Raw genomic sequence first — 18,590 nt, forward strand, 5'->3', positions numbered from 1 at the left:
TTATGGCTAGAGGTAAGGAAAGAGTTACCAAAAAAGTTGCAAGGGTATACAAACTTTGACGCGGTCGAAGTTTAAGTAAAAATCACAATATAATTTATACGACTTATCTCTTCGGCCGAACAGAATAGAATAAATTTTGAGCTTAAGCATGTGTCTTATGCAAAAGAATTTGCGAACAGAGCTTTCTATCGGGTCTTTTCCCAAATGTTGCTACGTGGCGTCTTTTCATTGGACGATGTGAGCGTGGGTATAATAACTGTCAGTGTAACCGTTCTGTTATTTGCTCTTCATGAAAGCGCGGTTGATTTAAAAAAATAAATTCTCTTCCTTTTGAAAGTTAAATATTTTAGAGGGAAATCCGGTCACTACAACCACTGTATTTACATTAACATGCTCTAAAAGTTTCTGTTTCATGGCTCATGAAGAGTTTCAAACTCATGAAAACGATATACAATTATAACAAGAGGGCCGGGGCTAACTTTGACCGCGTCAAAGTTTGTATACCCTTGCAAGTTTTTGATATTGTCACCCGACATTGATCAAATTTGGTCCAGTTGTTTGTTATTGCAATAAATTGATAAATATTTAATTTGACGACAATAGCTCAGAAAATAACGGAGTTATTGAGAAAAGTCACTGTTCGTGACTTTGACTATATGATATAGTGTTCCGATCCGGCTGAATCCGAGATATACAAACTGTACAGTATATACAAGCCTACATGCAAAATTTAAGCTCTTTAGCTCTTACGGTCTAGGGGGAGATCGCGTCGATCCAGACGGACGGACGGACATGGCTATTTGAACTCGTCTCGTCGTGCTGATCAAGAATATATATACTTTATATGGTCGGAGATGCTTCCTTCTATCCTTCTATCCGTTGCACACTTCTGACCAAAATTAATATACCCTTTTGCAAGGGTATAAAAATTACTTCTTTCTGGAATTCAAAGTGGAGAAGACTTATTAGCACTGGAGTTTTGTAACATCTGCAACACTGTGCAACACTGACTGTGCGAAATTTGATAAAAATCGGGTCATATAGCTCCCATAGGAGCGATTGTTGGAAAACAATGACTTTGATCAATATCTTAGTTATTTCCAATGCTAAGATTGTAAACCATTCTATCGCAAACTTTAGCCTTTATAGATAAAACATTTTTCCACTTTGATGGCTAGGGGTAAGGAAAGGGATACCAAAAAAGTTGTAAGGGTATACAAACTTTGAAGCAGTCGAAGTTAGCCCCGGTAGAACTCTATTTGAACTGCTATTTCTATTTTTTTATACGCTTGAAAAAAGGTATATTAATTTTATTACTTAATAGAAGAAAGCAACTCCGACCATATAAAGTTTATATATTCTTGATCAGCACTTCGAGACGAGTTCAAATTTTGCATGACAATAGTTCACAATCTCAGCCGGACCGGACCACTATATCATATAGCTCCCATACAAACGGCAAAGTCACTAACAGTGATTTTATTCAATAACCCGTTATTTTCTGAGCTATTGTCGTGAAGTTTAATATTGGTGAGTTTATTACATATATAAACGACTGTGCCAAGTGTGTACGGATGACCGTACATCATATGGCTCCAATAGATTATTTCATAGATGGCACAAAAAGGTGAGCAAGTTGTCTGTATACCTATTTCAAGAACCACCAAGTTCTATCATCAGCAGACTTTGCTAAAGAACTCCAGAATTGCAATAGCCATACCATGTCTTCAACGCAAAAACTAGCCGGGAACTGCAAATAAATGATGCAAAAAAAGTTGGCAAAGCCTATAATACCGAAGATCACCTTTTTGTGCACACGCTTAGGCCCTATCGCCCTTAACAAATTAAAATTACGACCTGTTATTTCACACACGGTATATTGTACCACATAGAAAAAGGGTTGTTTTTTTTTTGATAAAAATTCCAAACTAACGGCGTGCCTTTCATTGGTGGTATCTGGCTAGATTACGACCTATTTGAAATTTAAATCAAACCTAGGAGCGATCGTTGGAAAACAGTAAGAGTTTCGCCCTTAACAAACTAATATCACGATCTGTTATTTATTGTTTATTGTACCATAGAATTTTTTTTTTAGAATAAAAAATTCCGAAGTAACGGCGTGCCGTCCGTTGGTGTTATCTGGTTAGATTACGACCTATTTTAAATTTATATCGAACCTTGCAATTTAGCCGGCTCGAGGCCAATCTTCCAAAAGAAAATTATTTTAAAGTTAGCACAAAAAGGTGAGTATGTTGACTGTATAGCAATTTCAAGAACCACCAAGTTTTATCATCAACAGACTTCGCTAAAGAACTCCAGAATTGCAATAGCCATACCATGTCTACAATACCGACACACACCCTTACGCGCAAATTAGTGTAAGAGCTTCGCCCTTAACAAAATTAAAATACGACCTGTTATTTCTTACACGATATATTGTACCACATAGAAAAAGGGTTGTTTTTTTTTAATACAAAATTTCACACTAATAACGTGCCTTTTATTGGTGTTATCTGGTTAGATTACGACCTATTTCAAATTTAAATCAAACATAGAAGCGATCGTTGGAAAACAGTGACTTTGATCAATATCTTAGTTATTTCCTATGCTAAGATTGTAGGCCGTTGTTTCGCCTATTCAGATAAAAGGTTTTTCCACTTTGATGGCTATGGGTAAGAAAAGCGTTACCAAAAAAGTTGCAATTGTTTACAAACTTTGACTGGGTTGAAGTTATCCCCAGCCCTCTGGTTTAATATGTCTTTTCCTTTTCATTTTAATTCATTAAGCATAAGTGACCTGAATAGTTTTTCTGACCTTCAGTTTATAGATTTTTTGAGCACCGGCTTCTTTTCATTTCTTGTCCCTACATCGTCAAAGTTTAGAGTTATGTAGCTTAATGTTGCGATTTAAACTATAAAATATATTTCTTCTATTCTTTACATTTAGCATAAGTGACCTGAATAGTTTTTATGACCTTCAGTTTATAGATTTTTGAGCACCGGCTTCTTTTCTTTTCTTGTCCCTACATCGTCAAAGTTTAGAACTATGTAGCTTAAGGTTGCGATTTAAACTATATATTTTATTTCTTCTATTCTTTACATCAGAGGACTTTCGGACCAATTTTCTTCTACATTTGTAAGTCTTACATTATTATTTTGTTGTGTTGTAGCAGGGTAATTGGTTCTTGTATTATTATTGCTATAATTTCTTCGATTATAATTATTATTATAGTTATTGTAGTTCCTGGTATTGTCATAGCTTACTAGCTTGTAAGCTAATACTTTACGATTTGGGTCTCTATTTTGATAATTATCATTAAAATTTCTATTATTATATGTGTTTCTATTTGTCTAGTTGTTTCTTTTAGTATAGAAAACTCTTTGATCCGCTAGTAGACCAGGGGGCCCCCTCGGCGATTTCACCTTAGAACAATGGGAATGGCCGTTAGCGCTTGCTTTGCTTGAAAAGCTGTCTAAATTGCTCCCATGTGATGCCTGGATAATCAATGCGACGAACTTCCATCCAATGACTTTTTCAAGGCCAAAATTAATGCACTACCTTGCAATGGTTTTTCTTCCCCCGTAGCACATGATTGCGTGACGTTGGCGCTAGCAGCGTCAGAGTTAATTTCAATTAGTACAACAATTTCAATATCTTGTCGAGACTTACTAAACGACGCGTGAAAAGTTGTTGCTAGCTTCCAGAAGTTTGGTTTTTGTTCTTATAAAATGCGAAACTGCTCCTCTTTTATTGTTGGTCTTGAGTTAGATTCCACTTTTGATACGGCAAGTGGGGGGTTTCATGGATTCCTTAAACATTGTTTCAATTATTGGCTTCCTTTTTGGTCAGAAAAATTGTGCAGCGAGTTTCAACGTGCTTTTTGGTTGAACTTTATCAGTAATAGAGAATGAACATGGGACGCTCATCTACTAGAAAACTGCAGGAATGATAGAAAAATCAATTCGAGTTAACAACATTCAAGACCAAATTAATGAATTTAATGACTTTGAAAATCGACTATACCCTACAGAGATAGAGATGAATTTTTTTTTCCGACTAGTGAAATAATATTTATTTTTATTATTTTCCCTCCATTTTTATATAAAATAATTAGTTTTTGTTGCTTTTAAACATCCTAATAAATAATGAGTCAATTCGATTAATTCTAATGATTCGAGTGCCTTAGTACATTTCGATGCTTTGACACTCTATTCATTGCCTTTCATTAAACAGAGTTACGTATTTTTAGAGATATGACAAGTACTAACTCATACTTATTCATTTCATTGTGTATTTGTCACTCATTCATTTGAATTCAATTCGAGTGGGTTTATTTGACTTTGACTTTTCTCTTATTCATGCAGCTCTCTATCATCTACCACTACTAGTGATCTTTACAATTGTTTCTCTCTTACCCGCATAGTGAATCACACTCTCACATTTCTAGAGTTATAACATCACTCATCTTATTCATTACTCACATAGATCAATTCGCCTAAAAGTAGGCGCACAATTCAAATTCTTAGACATGCCTAATTCAATCTCCGAAATAAGGTGTGTCACAAAAATTGATAACAATTTAAAACCAACCCAAAAGCAAATGTGGGTGTCACAGAAATGTCTTTGTCAAATTTCAAATCTCCCAGCTTTTCCTCCTTGTAGTTTATTTTATTTCGTAATGTACTTATTATTATTTGTTGTAGTTATTGTTTATTATAGTTATTATTTATCGTAGTTAACATTAATGTTCTCTCGATATCTGTCTCACACTCCTCAACGCTCAGCAGCGACTGACTCACACGACAGATGCGCTAAACCAGGGGTAGGCACAAAGAGAGCCAGCTCAAACTGTCAATGTATGCGTGCGCTTGCTTGTGTGCGTAAGCTGCTTTACACTGCGCGAATCGTATGTGAAGAAACGAATAAAAAAATTAAACTGCAAGTGAAAAAGAATAATTCCGACCTAATTGTTGTTCAGAAACACAACTATTTCCTTTACTTCTATATTGTTTGGATAACTTTTTATACGAAGGAGATCTTCTAAATGGCTATCAGTAAGACTATTTCGAATTGAATCTTTAATTAATTTCATTGTCGAAAATGTGGATTCGCTTATATTAATATATAATATACTTTTTACCCTATAGGGACAAAATATAAATAATGGCAAAATATTTTTAAAGTTGCCATGTAAGAAAGTGAAGCATTAATTTTTCTGCGTGTAGCTGCGTAACAAAGCGACATAGTACTGCTTTCGTCAAAAGTCTGTGCGACACTAGCTGTTTTTTTACGCTCTCAACTTATACTTTGTGCTCACATCGGCATGCACACAGACGTCCACACGAGCAATTGCCGAGCAAAAGTGCCGCACGGGCTATGGGCGCCTACCTCTGCGCTAAACTTAACTCTCTCTCAGAGAGTCAATTAAAATAGTGGGATAGCGGAGTAACAAGAGAGCAAGTGTAACCGTCTCTTCTGCTACAATTTGGATAATATTGCAGTTGTTGAGTCATTGATATAAAAGAACACTTTGCTGAAATAAACTTGGATAATTTATGAATAGATCCGCATTTAAGCGATCGCTAAAAATGGTTGTTTTTTTTTTAATTTATTATAAAGGTCTGTTGCGCAAACTGAACCTGCCAACCACAACTGAACCTGCTAACCTGCTAGAAATGAAAAATCACAGTTTTTGGATTTACAAAAACGTACTAAGTTGGCAGTTACCAATTTCAGTTGACGTAATAGGGTTGTCAACACTGCAATAATATTGCACGAGGTAATTAGATGAAAATTTTTGTTTTCGTATAATTATTTGTTCGATAGGTGTTTTGGCTTATGTACATATGTATGTATGTGCAATATTGCATATGCATATGCGAACCAACTAAACTAAGCATGTACCGTATTGCGAGAGAGTGGAGAATGGGGCGACCAAAGCGAATTATTTGTGCTTGGCAACACTAACTTGCAATTCATTTCATTGCAATGAAAGATTTTATATATTTTTATTTGTTTCAAACACCGACGAACAATTTTTATGGTAGCAGCGTAATTTAATTAAATTTTTTTTTATATATGTATGTGTGTATAGCTATTATTTAGTGATTTATTAGTCAAAGCAGCCTACTCGGTAAGTGAAAGTGCTAATAAACAAAACAAGTGACAAGTTAAGGTCAAAAGCAAAAAATAATAAGAATCATAAGTGAACTAAAAATAAGAGTGTTATTGAAAAGAACACCCCGACATCAGAGGTGGGATCTGAGGCTTCACCTACACCATTGTGTACCATCATGGAATAACAATCTGATTAAACTTGCTTTACAAACAACTGCATTTGACACAGAGCAGAACAAATAAGTGCAACTGCCAAAATTCCACCCAGACATAGCTGAGTTGGGTCATATACCTTCTGTATAAAAAGTACCGGGAAATTGTCATTTAAATGAACCGCGTAATAGTTAGCGGTAAAATTTTTTTTTTCTTATTTTGGTACTACCTTCCTTTATTACTAACCGGAGTCTAAACTCGATCTGTCAACTAGTTTCGTTATGGCAGCTGTCCAAACAAGTCGACGTCATCGTTGCTCTGCGAATTTCAATTTGGAACAAATAAGTGCAACTGCCAAAATTCCACCCAGACATAGCTGAGTTGGGTCATATACCTTCTGTATAAAAAGTGAAAATTGTCATTTAAATGAACCGCGTAATAGTTAGCGGTAAAATTTTTTTTCCTTTTTTGGCACTACCTTCCTTCATTACTAACCGGAGTCTAAACTCGATCTGTCAACTAGTTTCTTTATGGCAGCTGTCCAAACAAGTCTACATCATCGTTGCTCTGCGAATTTCAATTTTTGGGATTTATAGTCGAACGAAGAGTGTGCCTCAAATTTTGTGTTTCAAACGAAATTTCGTGTGCTCATGCACTGAAAATGTTAAGGAAAGCCTATGGTGACTCAACAATGTCGAAAACTCGGGCGTACGAGTGGTTTAGTGCGTTTAAAGAGGGGCGTGAAGTGGTCGAATATTTGCCTCGCTCTGGCCGGCCATCCACGTCTACCACTGACGATAACATCGTTTAAGTGTGAGAGAAATAGCCCGTGAAGTAAACATTGATAAAATGATCGTTCATGGCATTATGACCAATGGTTTGGGCATGAAACGAGTCGCCGCTCGACTGGTCCCGAAAGACCTAAATTTCTTTCAAAAAGAGTATCGAAAACAGGTGGCCGAAGACATGATTTCGCGTGGTCCAGACTTCTTGAAACGCATCATTACTGGTGACGAGACATGGGTCTATGAGTTCGACACCTTAACAAGCCAGCAATCGTCTGAATGGCGAATGGAAAACGAGCCAAATCCCAAAAATTGAAATTCGCAGAGCAACGATGAGATAGACTTGTTTGGACAGCTGCCATAAACAAACTAGTTTACAGATCGAGTTTAGACTCCGGTTAGTAATGAAGGAAGGTAGTGCCAAAATAAGAAGAAAAAAAATTTTACCGCTAACTATTACGCGGTTCATTGAAACGATAATTTCACGGTACTTTTTATACAGAAGGTATGCACCCAGTGTGCAAGAAAGGAAGCTGACAAGAACAAAACGTTCAACCAAGAAAAATGAGTGAACAGTGCAGCGTTGTGGCACAGAAGGCATTTCGGGGCCATAGAGGACAAGTTTTCGAAATTACCTTCGATTCTGGAAGAAATAATGAAGTTATTGATCGAAGTCACTGTTTTCCACTGATAGTTCCTATAGGAGCTATATGATATAGTCACCCGATCTAGATCAAATTCGGCACAGTAATTATTATGGTGTAATAAAATCAACAATATTAGTCACTGTCATGAGTTTGCCGTTTGTATGGGAGCTATATGATATAGTGATCCGATCCGGCTGAATCCGAGATATACAATACCTGTATGTACAAGCTTTCATTCCTCCTACGGACGAACGGACGTGCGGACGGACATGGCTATATGAACTCGTCTCGTCGTACTGGTCAAGAATATATATATTTTATGTGGTCGGAGATGCTTCCTTCTATTAACTAATAAAATTAATTAATATGTATATTATTTGCAAGGGTAAAAAAGTTAGAAATGTCAGTTCTACCACAAGAAAATGTAATAAGAAACCAAAGGCCAGGTCTAAATTCGACCGTGTCAAAGTTTGTATACCCTTGCAAGTTTTTTGTTACTCTTTTCCTACCTATAGCCGTCAAGGTGAAAAAAAGTTTTAAAAGTCTAAGTTTGCGAAAGAAATGCCTATGATTTTAGCATAGGAAATAACGAAGTTATTGAACAAAGTCACTGTTTACAACTGATAGTTTCTATATAATATAGTTAGCCGATATTGATAAAATTTATTGCAGTCATTAATAGGTATGTTTACCTGACAAATATAAATTTCTATGGCATTCGCGTAAAAAGTAAAGATGTTTTTGAATAACGTCACTGTTTACCACCTACACCTATGGCAGCCATATGATATTACTCATTCGATATTGATAAAATTTATTATAGTCATTAATAGGTATGTTTAACTGAGAAATATAAATTATTATGGCATTCGCGTAAAAAGTAACGAAGTTATGGGCAAAAGTTACTATTTTCGACCGATCGTTCCTATGATAGCCATGTGATATAGTCACCCGATCTAGATCAAATTTGGCACAGTCGTATATAGGCGTAATAAACTCCCAATATTTAATTTCACTACATTAGCTCAGCATATAACGAAGTTATTGAGAAAGTCAATGTTCGTGACTTTGCCGTTTGTATGGGAGCTATATGATATAGTGATCCGACATGGCAATTTAAACTCGTCTCGTCGTGCTGATCAAGAATGTATATACGTATTATATCAAGGGTGGCCACAAAAATTTAACTTGGGAGCCAGAGCATCAGCGGCAGAGGCTGGGCAGCGAAAAAGGTCACTTTTGCGAGTCGACGCACACAAAAATTTGTGTGCCGGGTCACATGGCCAAAATTGTAAAGGATTGGCTCGAAAATCAAAGTTTTCTGAAGATGCAGTGGCCGGCTCAAAGCCACGATCAAAATCCCATCGAAAATCGTGGGTTCTGCTAAAGAAGCAACTGTCGCGGGACGAAAATCCGCCCAGGACAATGGGCGAGCCCTGGAGTCGAGTCCAAGCTGAATGGAGCACTCTATCGCACGGATTGATAGAAAAATTGGTGGAGAGTATGCCCAGGAGCAATAATAACGTGATTAAAGGCAAAGGCTTTTTGACTAGTATTAAAAAATTCCTTAACCTATAAGTTTTGTTATACGAGCAAAAGTGGATACATGCTCATTTTTAAGTTTTTTCAGGATTATTTGAGCTAAAGAAAGGATAATAAAAAAAATTTCTTGTTTTTCGATTTATATATTATTAATGAATGTTTGTTGAAAATTTGGGATCGATTAATGCATTTATGTGGGTTTTACAGCCACTCAAAGTCACAGTATCAAAACATGTATCCACATGTGCTCGCCACTGTAAATGCTTTGGCTATAGTCAAGCAATGAATTTATTATTGATATTTCGTTTAGTTGTAAGGCACAATCGTAAATTTTTATTATGTTATTGCCTTCTATTATTAATTCGTTTTTTACGCAATTTTGATTCAGTTTAGTTTTTGGTAAATTCCATGTTACAATTATGTTTGGTTCAATGTAATTAGTTTGAAAATTCGTATATGGCTTAGTATATTTACAAGTGGTTGGGATTTGATTTAAAATGCCTATTATACATTCGTTAGTTTCTATTTGTTTTGTGTTTTTATTGAACAAAGTGTTGTTATTAAAATAGTATTTATCGTATGAATTTTCTGTCAAATATTTTTATTCTCGTCTGGATAAGGAAGTATCTCAAAGATAGGGGTTTTTATTATTTCTTGAGGAATGTTTGAAATGATAAATATCTCGTTTGAATTTGGTTTAAGCCAGGTGAATGGTTTTGTATTCAATAGTTTTTCCGAATTAACATGATTTAAGTGATTATGTTTTAAAAGTTTTGGGTTGTAAATTCCTAGTCTAGTGAGCTTCATGCCCCCTATGTCTTCAATGTATTCCCGTGAAGTGCTCAAAATTAAAGATTAGAACTTCTAATTTTACTGACTTTTCCTTTTCTTCCTTGAGTACTTCTAAACCCTTATTAATAGTGTCTATTACGTAATTTGGTTTGTTTGCTTGTACGCTATTGCTTTCAAGATTATTTATTATTATTTCCTTCTAATTCGTCTTTATCGTCTTGATCAAGAGTACCAAAAAGAGATTTGTATATTGAATCAATTCCGTTAATTAGTCCTCGTTTGTTACATTTCCTTTATATTCCAATAATTTCCCTACTTAGTTTTTCTGTTAAGTATTGAATATGGATTAGGTTTTTAAATTCTTGTGCTTGTTGCATTAAATTATTATAGGTAATGTCTATTAGTGTTAAATTTACTTTCAAATAATGATATTCAAAGTTTGTCGGTAAGTCCATGGTTCCTGTTTTAAATATTAAATAACCGTTCGGTGCTTTTACTGGGTTTATGTCAATGGATTGACTGCATGTAAATTTTAATGTTAAGAATATCATGATGCACAAAAAAGTAATCTTGAGTTGTTGACCTGTAATGTATCAATTGTTGTATTTGCTTTTATTAACTTTCTTTTCTTTTTGAATTTGATTTGAAGTGTGTGACCTTTTTTCTCTATTTCTTTCTTCAAAATGTTACTCATCTAACTGATTTATTTGTCCTGTCTTTTTAAATGGTTTTGTTGTTTTTGACTTAACTAATGGTGCTTGTTTAAATATAGTATCGATTTCGAAGTCGTGTCTATCTTAATTTAAATTGTTTATTTAATGTATTTTATTCGTTTGGGTATTATAGTCGGGTGATCCTGCATAGATAAAAATGTCCGCTGGTTTTCGGTTAGTTGTTTTATGTCTCGTCTTATGGTTGTATATGTAGAGAATTTTTTAGAATTTGATTATTTTATCTTCGATGTCATTTTTACTATTTATAATTCTAAGTTTTTAATTTACTGTTTTATGGAATCTTTCTACGTCTGAAATGCCGTTTTTACTTGTTGTAATTTCTAACTTTACATTTCTTCTTGTAGCCAATTTCTTAGTGCTATACACAGAAATGCTGAATCTTTGTCTGATTTCATTTTTATTGGTTTGCCCATTTCAGTGAATACTTTCATAATTGCTCTCTTGGCTTCTAACCAATCTCTAGATTTTACTTCTACAAGTGTTGCAAATTTGGAGTAAATGTCAATGCATTAAAGGAATTGTAAATTGTCGATCATGTAAATTATGACGTATTTTTCTCTGTCATTAATAGTTTCTGGTGTTATTTCAAAAGTTAGTTTTGTATTTCTATTTTCTGTCTTTGCATACTGAGCATTCGTTAATAATGATTTGAATCTGGTTTTGAAAATTACGGAAATAATATTTTTCTTTAAACTAATAAATCGTTTTTTTGATTCCTGGATGTAATAATTCTTTTTGTTGTTTTAGGATTATTTCTTTGAATTGTGCAAACGTTTGAATGTCCTCTAACTTAATGTTTGATTTAGAGGTTTTTGTATTTGCGTTCGATCGTATTATTTCAATAAAGGCTTGTTGAAATATGAAATAATCTTTGTTCATTATGGAAATATAATACAGTTTTCTTATCGCAAAGATATCTTTTAATTATATCCCTTGCGTAAGCATTGGTCATTTCTTTGTATGTTATTTTTATGTTTGATTTATAAAAATAGGTTGATGTAATGTAATTTCCATTATCCTCATGAGCACTATGTATTGTAGCTGCGGTGCTGACTGTTGATCCTAAAAAGTTTTCATCTGTTTTGTTCATATTCGGTTCTTTTAGATTGCTGGTCCATACTAAAGGCTTATGGTCGGTTAGAATTTCGAACTTTCTACCGAAAAGGTATGGTCTGAAATACTTTGTTCCCCAAACTATTGCTAGTAACTTTTTCTATAGCTGAATAATCGATCTCATGTTCGTTCAACGTTCTGCTTGTTTAAGAAATAGGTCTATGATCCTGTGAGATAAACGCACCTAAAGCTACATTGCTAGCATCTGTGGTTAGGAAAAATGTTTTTTTTTAAAATCGGGGTATGCAATTATGGGGTCGTTCATAAGAAGATATTTTAATTTTTCAAAGGATGAAATAGAATGGGGGTCTTCTATGTTAATTGTGAGAATGTTAATTATGTTTATTATGAAAGGAGCTAATCCATTCTTTAATCCAAGAGTTCAAGGTTTTGCAATATGTGCAAACCTTGGTATGAATTTTCGGAAGAACCCGCATAATCCTAAGAATGATTTTATTTCTTTTGGCGTTTGACTTTATTTGGTTTAGGTTTTATACCTTCTGTCGTTATTATATGACCAAGGAATTCTGTTTCTTTTTTCATAAATTCGCATTTGTCAAGTTGGAGTTTAGTTTGCTTCTCTTAGTTTGTTAAATACCTTTCTGAGTGATAGTATGTGTTCCTCCAATGAAGTGGAGTATACTATAATGTCATCCAGATAAACAAGACAATCCTTATAAATAAGGTCTTCCAAAAGATTATTCATGCATCTTTGGAATGTTGCCAGGGCATTTTTAAGACCCAATGACATTACGTGTGTATTCGTAATGGCCATGTTTAGTTGAGAAAGCAGTTTTTGCAATAGATTCAGGATCCATTTGAATTTGATGAAATCCCTTATCTAAATCAATGGTGGTAAAGTATTGGCATTTTCCCAGTTTGTCAAGAATTTCATCCATGACTGGAATTGGGAATTTGTCATCTATTGTGACTTCATTCAAATATCGGTAGTCAATGACTAATCTGAATTTTTGTTTGTTGGAAGCATCTCCATTTTTTGGAACGATCCAAATGGGTGAACAGTAAGGTGAGTTCGATTTTCGAGGGATACCCTGCTCGATCATATCATTCATTTGTTTGTTGATTTCTATATCAAATGTTTGGGGATATTTGTATGGACGTTTATAAATTGGGTCCTCATGTTTTGTACAAATAGAGTGCTTTATAGTACTCGTGAAAGTCAAATGTCACTGAATTCGTACAAGACGTTTTTAAGTTTTTGTGTTTCTTCGTTGTTTAAATGGTCGAGTCTATACTCATTGCTTTCTATTATTTCATTTACAATCGCAAAATTTGTTTCTGGGTCCCTGTTTGTAGGTGGGTCCAAATATTCTATGTTATGTTCTTCTTCTATTTCTTCATTATCTCTGAAATAAAATGTATAGTTTCCTAGTTTTGCGTGTTCTTCTTCGTAATTTATTTCATTTCATTTCATTCAATTTCATTTCATTTCATTTTTATAAATTTTTGTAAACTATCCCACTGTATCATATCATCCATGTCTTCAAAATCCTCAATCCATACTTCAACTTCCCAAAACTTCAAAGCGAACCTCGGTGGTGACATTTACAGAAGTTTGCACACTGTTCGTGACTTTGCCGTTTGAATGGGAGCTATATGATATAGTGGTCCGATCCGGCTGAAACCGAGATATACAAGCCCTGCAGTATATACCTACATGCAAAATTAAATTTTTATACCCTTGCAAAAAGGGTATATTAATTTTGGTCAGAAGTGTGCAACGCATAGAAGGAAGCATCTCCGACCATATAAAGTATATATATTCTTGATCAGCACGACGAGACGAGTTCATATAGCCATGTCCGTCCGTCCGTCCGTCCGTCCGTCCGTCTGTCCGTCCGTCTGGATCAACGCAAACTCCTCCTAGACTGTTAAAGCTACAGAGCTGAAATTTTGCATGTAGGCTTGTATATACTGCAGGCGTTGTATATCTCGGATTCAGCCGGATCGGATCACTATATCATATAGCTCCCATACAAATGGCAAAGTCACGAACAGTGACTTTTCTTAATAACTTCGTTATTTTCTAAGCTATGATCATGAAATTTAATATTGGTGAGTTAATTACGCATATAAACGACTATGCCAAATTTGATCAAGATCGGATGACTATATCATATAGCTCCAATAGGAACGATCTTTCGAAAACAGTGACTTTTGTCAATAACTTCGTCACTTTTGACGCGATTGATCAAATTGAACATTTGTTAGTTTAATATATCTGTTAATGACTGTGCCAAATTTGATAAGGATCGGGTAACTATATCATAGCTCCCATAGGAACGATCGGTGGAAAACAGTGACTTTGATCAATATCTTCGTTATTTCCTATGTGGGCCGTTCTTTCGGAAACATTAGCCTTTTTAGCTCAAACGTTTTTCCACTTTGATGGCTAAAGGTATGGAAAGAGTTACCAAAAAAATTGCAAGGGTATACAAACTTTGACGCGGTCGAAGTTAGCCCCGGCCCTCTGGTTTCATGTGTGTTCTCTCAACAAAGCGACATAGATCTGGTTGCGTCGAAATGCTGAGGGCAACTAAATCTACCTCATATTTATACCCTTGCAAAAAGGGAATATTAATTTTGGTCAGAAGTGTCCAACGCATAGAAGGAAGCATATTCTTGATCAGCACGACGAGACGAGTTCAAATAGCCATGTCCGTCCGCCCGTCCGTCCGTCTGTCCGTCTGTCTGGATCAACGCAAACTCCTCCTAGACCGTTGGAGCTACAGAGCTGAAATTTTGCATGTAGGCTTGTATATACTGCATATCGGCGTTGTATATCTCGGATTCAGCCGGATCGGACCACTATATCATATAGCTCCCATACAAATGGTAAAGTCACGATCAGTGACTTTTCTCAATAACTTCGTTATTTTCTGAGCTATTGTCATGATGAATTAATTATTGGTGAGTTAATTACACATATAAACGATTGTGCCAAATTTGATCAAGATCGGTTGACTATATCATATAGTTCCCATATGAACGATCTTTCAAAAACAGTGACTTTTGTCAATAACTTCGTTACTTTTGCCGCGATTGCTTTCAAATTAATTATTTGTTAGTTTAATATAACTGTTAATGACTGTGCCAAATTTGATAAGGATCGGGTAACTATATCATATATCCCATAGGAACGATCAGTGGAAAACAGTGACTTTGATCAATATCTTCGTTATTTCCTATGCTAAGATTGTAGGCCGTTCTTTCGGAAACATTAGCCTTTTTAGCTTAAACGTTTTTCCACTTTGATGGCTATAGGTAAGGAAAGAGTTACCAAAAATGTTGCAAGGGTATACAAACTTTGACGCGGTCGAAGTTAGCCCCGGCCCTCTGGTCTTTATTATTTTGTGTGAGGACTTCGGCAGCCGTTCGGCTTACACGTATAAGAGGTGACGAACGCGAACTGCTCTGTTCTAAAGCAGGGCCCAGTACAAAGAGTGCTTGTATGCGTAAGTTGCTTTACTTACTTCGGCAGCCGTTCGGCTTACACGCATAAGTGATGCAGAACGTGTTCGTCCTCCACATCGTCATCTCCTTTTCACTTATTGTCGTCATTTTCATTTTGATCATTCTCTGTGTCAAGGTCACCTAGCAAATTTCCAGCTTGCAAATTGCGAAATAAAGTTAGATTCCTTTATTTGTAATTTGTTAGTTCATTTAATATAAAACTATTTATTTGGATATTTTAATTAAGTTTAGTTAGCAATTAGTTGTAGTCTTTTCTTCTTTTCCTCGATTTGTCTTTTCGTCTTTTATGCAACCAAACTCAAGCGTCTCGTTTCTTGAAATTTTGCATATAGGTATATACTGCAGGGGTTGTATATCTTGGATTCAGCCGGAACAGACCACTATATCATATAGCTCCCATACAAACAACAAGGTCACAAGCAGTGACTTTTCTCAATAACTTCGTTACTTTTGACGCGGTTGATTTCAAATTAAACATTTGTTAGTTTAATATACTTGCAAAAAGGGTATATTAATTTTGGTAAGAAGTGTGCAACGCATAGAAGGAAGCATCTCCGACCATATAAAGTATATATTTTCTTGATCAGCACGACGAGACAAGTTCAAATAGCTACGTCCGTCCGTCCGTCCGTCTGTCCGTCCGTCTGTCCGTCCGTCTGGATCAACGCAAACTCCTCCTAGACCGTAAGAGCTACAGAACATTTTAAAAAAATTTGAAGAAAATCATTTCTCAAAAACACACTTTCGAGATATTCGAGCTTAAAGTTGTAAGCTCGGGTTCTGGCCCGCGATTTTTGAAAATAAAAAAGGTATATAACCCCTTCAGGGATTTTCACAGTTGTTAAAACTTTTATATTTCTTAACTTCAGAAAAAATGTTGGAAAGCAGAACATGAGACCTTATCCGCGGAGGATCCCCCACTATTTTCTCAAATTATGAAACCGATATACGAGACGAGTTCAAATAGCCATGTCCGTCCGTCCGTCCATCCGTCTGTCTGTCCGTCCGTCTGGATCAACGCAAACTCTTCCTAGACCGTAAGAGCTACAGAGCTGAAATTTTGCATGTAAGCTTGTATATACTGCAGGCGTTGTATATCTCGGATTCAGTCGGATCGGATCACTATATCATATAGCTCCCATACAAATGACAAAGTCACGAACAGTGACTTTTCTTAATAACTTCGTTATTTTCTGAGCTATTGTCGTGAATATGGTGAGTTAATTACACATATAAACGACTGTGCCAAATTTGATCAAGATCGGGTAACTATATCATATAGCTCCCATAGGAACGATCTTTCGAAAACAGTGACTTTTGTCAATAACTTAACGAAGTTAAGTTACAAGTAACGACTTGTGACGCGATTGCTTTGAAATTAAACATTTGTTAGTTTAATATATCTCCTAATGACTGTGCCGAATTTGATAAAGATCGGGTAACTATATCATAAAGCTCCCATAGGAACAAACGGTGGAAAACAGTGACTTTGCTCAATATCTTAGTTTTTTCCTATGCTAATATTGTAGGCCGTTCTTTCGCAAACATTAGCCTTTTTAGCTTAAACGTTTTTCCACTTTGATGGCTATAGGTAAGGAAAGAGTTATCAAAAATGTTGCAAGGGTATACAAACTTTGACGCGGTCGAAATTAGCCCCGGCCCTCTGGTTTTTTTTTAATTTAACACACAAGGGCGTAAGGGCCACTGGTAGACGGTCCCAATAGCGAATACCTGTTGAAATGGCTCCCCCTTAAATAGTTAAAACATTAATTTGATTAAGCAATCGCTGAAAATACAGGTATAATTATGTTTTAACTCATTCGTAAAAATTATTATAATTTTTGTTCTCGAACGACATACAATAATAATAATAATAATAATAAAATTTTTCGAGAAATGAGAAATTCTCCAAGAGGTAATGGATCGCCCAAAACATATCGCGAAGATTACGATTACTATTATAGTAAGTAAATTAATGGTTCCCATAAGTTCTTATTTATTTTACTTATAATGATATTTTATGCAAGGACGAAATACAGTACCTGTAACTCTTGACAATATGGAACTAACAGAATTGGTTAAAAGCGTTCAGCGAATGACCGTTTTATATTCACTTGATCAATGTGATTGGAACGAAAACGTCATAGAAATTATCAAGTTGTGGTTGCTGAAAGTAACTGAATCAACGCTTACAATATTCTACGATTGCAATATATTAACTGCTTGTCTCGGTTTTCCCGTCGCTCCTGTTATTGACTTGTCATATTTCGTCCGCCAGTCGCATCAAGCATTTACGGTAGAGTCCTTTCATGAGTGCATCAATTTTGGAACTATACACGACGATGTGGATGGAACACATCTTCGTATATTAGAGCTTGTTTATGCGCCTGTTTTTAAAAGCTATTCAGAATGGGGCGATAATGTGAAACAACGTTTTTGCAAGTCTTTAGATCGATATTTATCCTTTATTACCAGAATATATTTTAGAATGTCAGGCATGACCGTACTCTATGTGCCGTATGTGGTTCATCAAATAGTGCGAGAAAACATATACGATCGAGAATTTGTCAAAAATTTAGAAGCTATCGCAGTTTCATGGGCTACTCAAATAAGGTCGCTTTTAAATGATAAGACCTTGACAGTGCCAAGTGAGTTTGTAGCAGTGGATGATGAATATGAATTCTGGCTATATCGATGTAAGTATACTGCAATATTATTAATTATTACATTGTAATGAAGTTTTTGTCAGTGGTGGGGGAAGTGTATGAGATGTGTACAGTAGATCGGGTCAATTTCTATGGATTCGGATTTTATAAAGAGTTCTTATATATTATCACAAAGAATGAAAAATCGATGCCCAAAATAAAAAATTACTAGCCCGTGCTGAGATTTTAATTTAATTACACCCTTGCACAGGCATAGTTTTAGGTGATTCCGGTAAGTGCAGTATGCGTCGTATATAGTTACATTTGTCATCTCATGCAGCGACCCCAATAGGTGAGAGTCAGCTACCTATGTTTCCTGGAATGTAAGTTGACCGCATGGCCAACACGATTCTGATGTTATCGCCATTTCTGACGCTCGTTCCCTAAATTAGCGACTTATATTATATATACGAAAAATCAGCTGATGACTCCCACAGAGTGTGGTGCGCATTGGTGTCCATGCCAACAATCATAGTCTGGTTCTTGGCGGCTGGCCTAAGTGTCAAG

The 18,590-nt window shown here is 35.5% G+C and overlaps 1 protein-coding gene across 1 annotated transcript; it reads left to right on the forward strand.

Annotated features, from left to right (window-relative positions):
• Positions 1-17,249: 17,249 nt before the first annotated feature.
• LOC124461400 (dynein axonemal heavy chain 2-like) lies at positions 17,250-18,261 on the forward strand. Its single transcript, XM_047012929.1, has 3 exons — positions 17,250-17,341; positions 17,406-18,074; positions 18,128-18,261. Exons 1-3 carry the CDS (start codon positions 17,275-17,277, stop codon positions 18,253-18,255), a joined length of 864 nt encoding a protein of 287 aa, XP_046868885.1. The 5' UTR covers positions 17,250-17,274; the 3' UTR covers positions 18,256-18,261.
• The last annotated feature ends 329 nt before the right edge of the window (positions 18,262-18,590 follow it).

The sequence above is a fragment of the Drosophila willistoni genome, unplaced genomic scaffold (genome assembly GCF_018902025.1).
Source record: "Drosophila willistoni isolate 14030-0811.24 unplaced genomic scaffold, UCI_dwil_1.1 Seg395, whole genome shotgun sequence".
In the NCBI taxonomy this organism is placed as follows: Eukaryota; Metazoa; Arthropoda; class Insecta; order Diptera; family Drosophilidae; genus Drosophila; species Drosophila willistoni.

Excerpts from the sequence above, each read along its gene's own strand:
- LOC124461400 (XM_047012929.1), top strand. The coding sequence starts at position 17,275 with ATGAGAAATTCTCCAAGAGGTAATGGATCGCCCAAAACATATCGCGAA. Across the intron at positions 17,342-17,405 it reads AGATTACGATTACTATTATA|GACGAAATACAGTACCTGTA; the intron begins GTAAGTAAATTA and ends ATTTTATGCAAG. Across the intron at positions 18,075-18,127 it reads TGAATTCTGGCTATATCGAT|TGGTGGGGGAAGTGTATGAG; the intron begins GTAAGTATACTG and ends AGTTTTTGTCAG.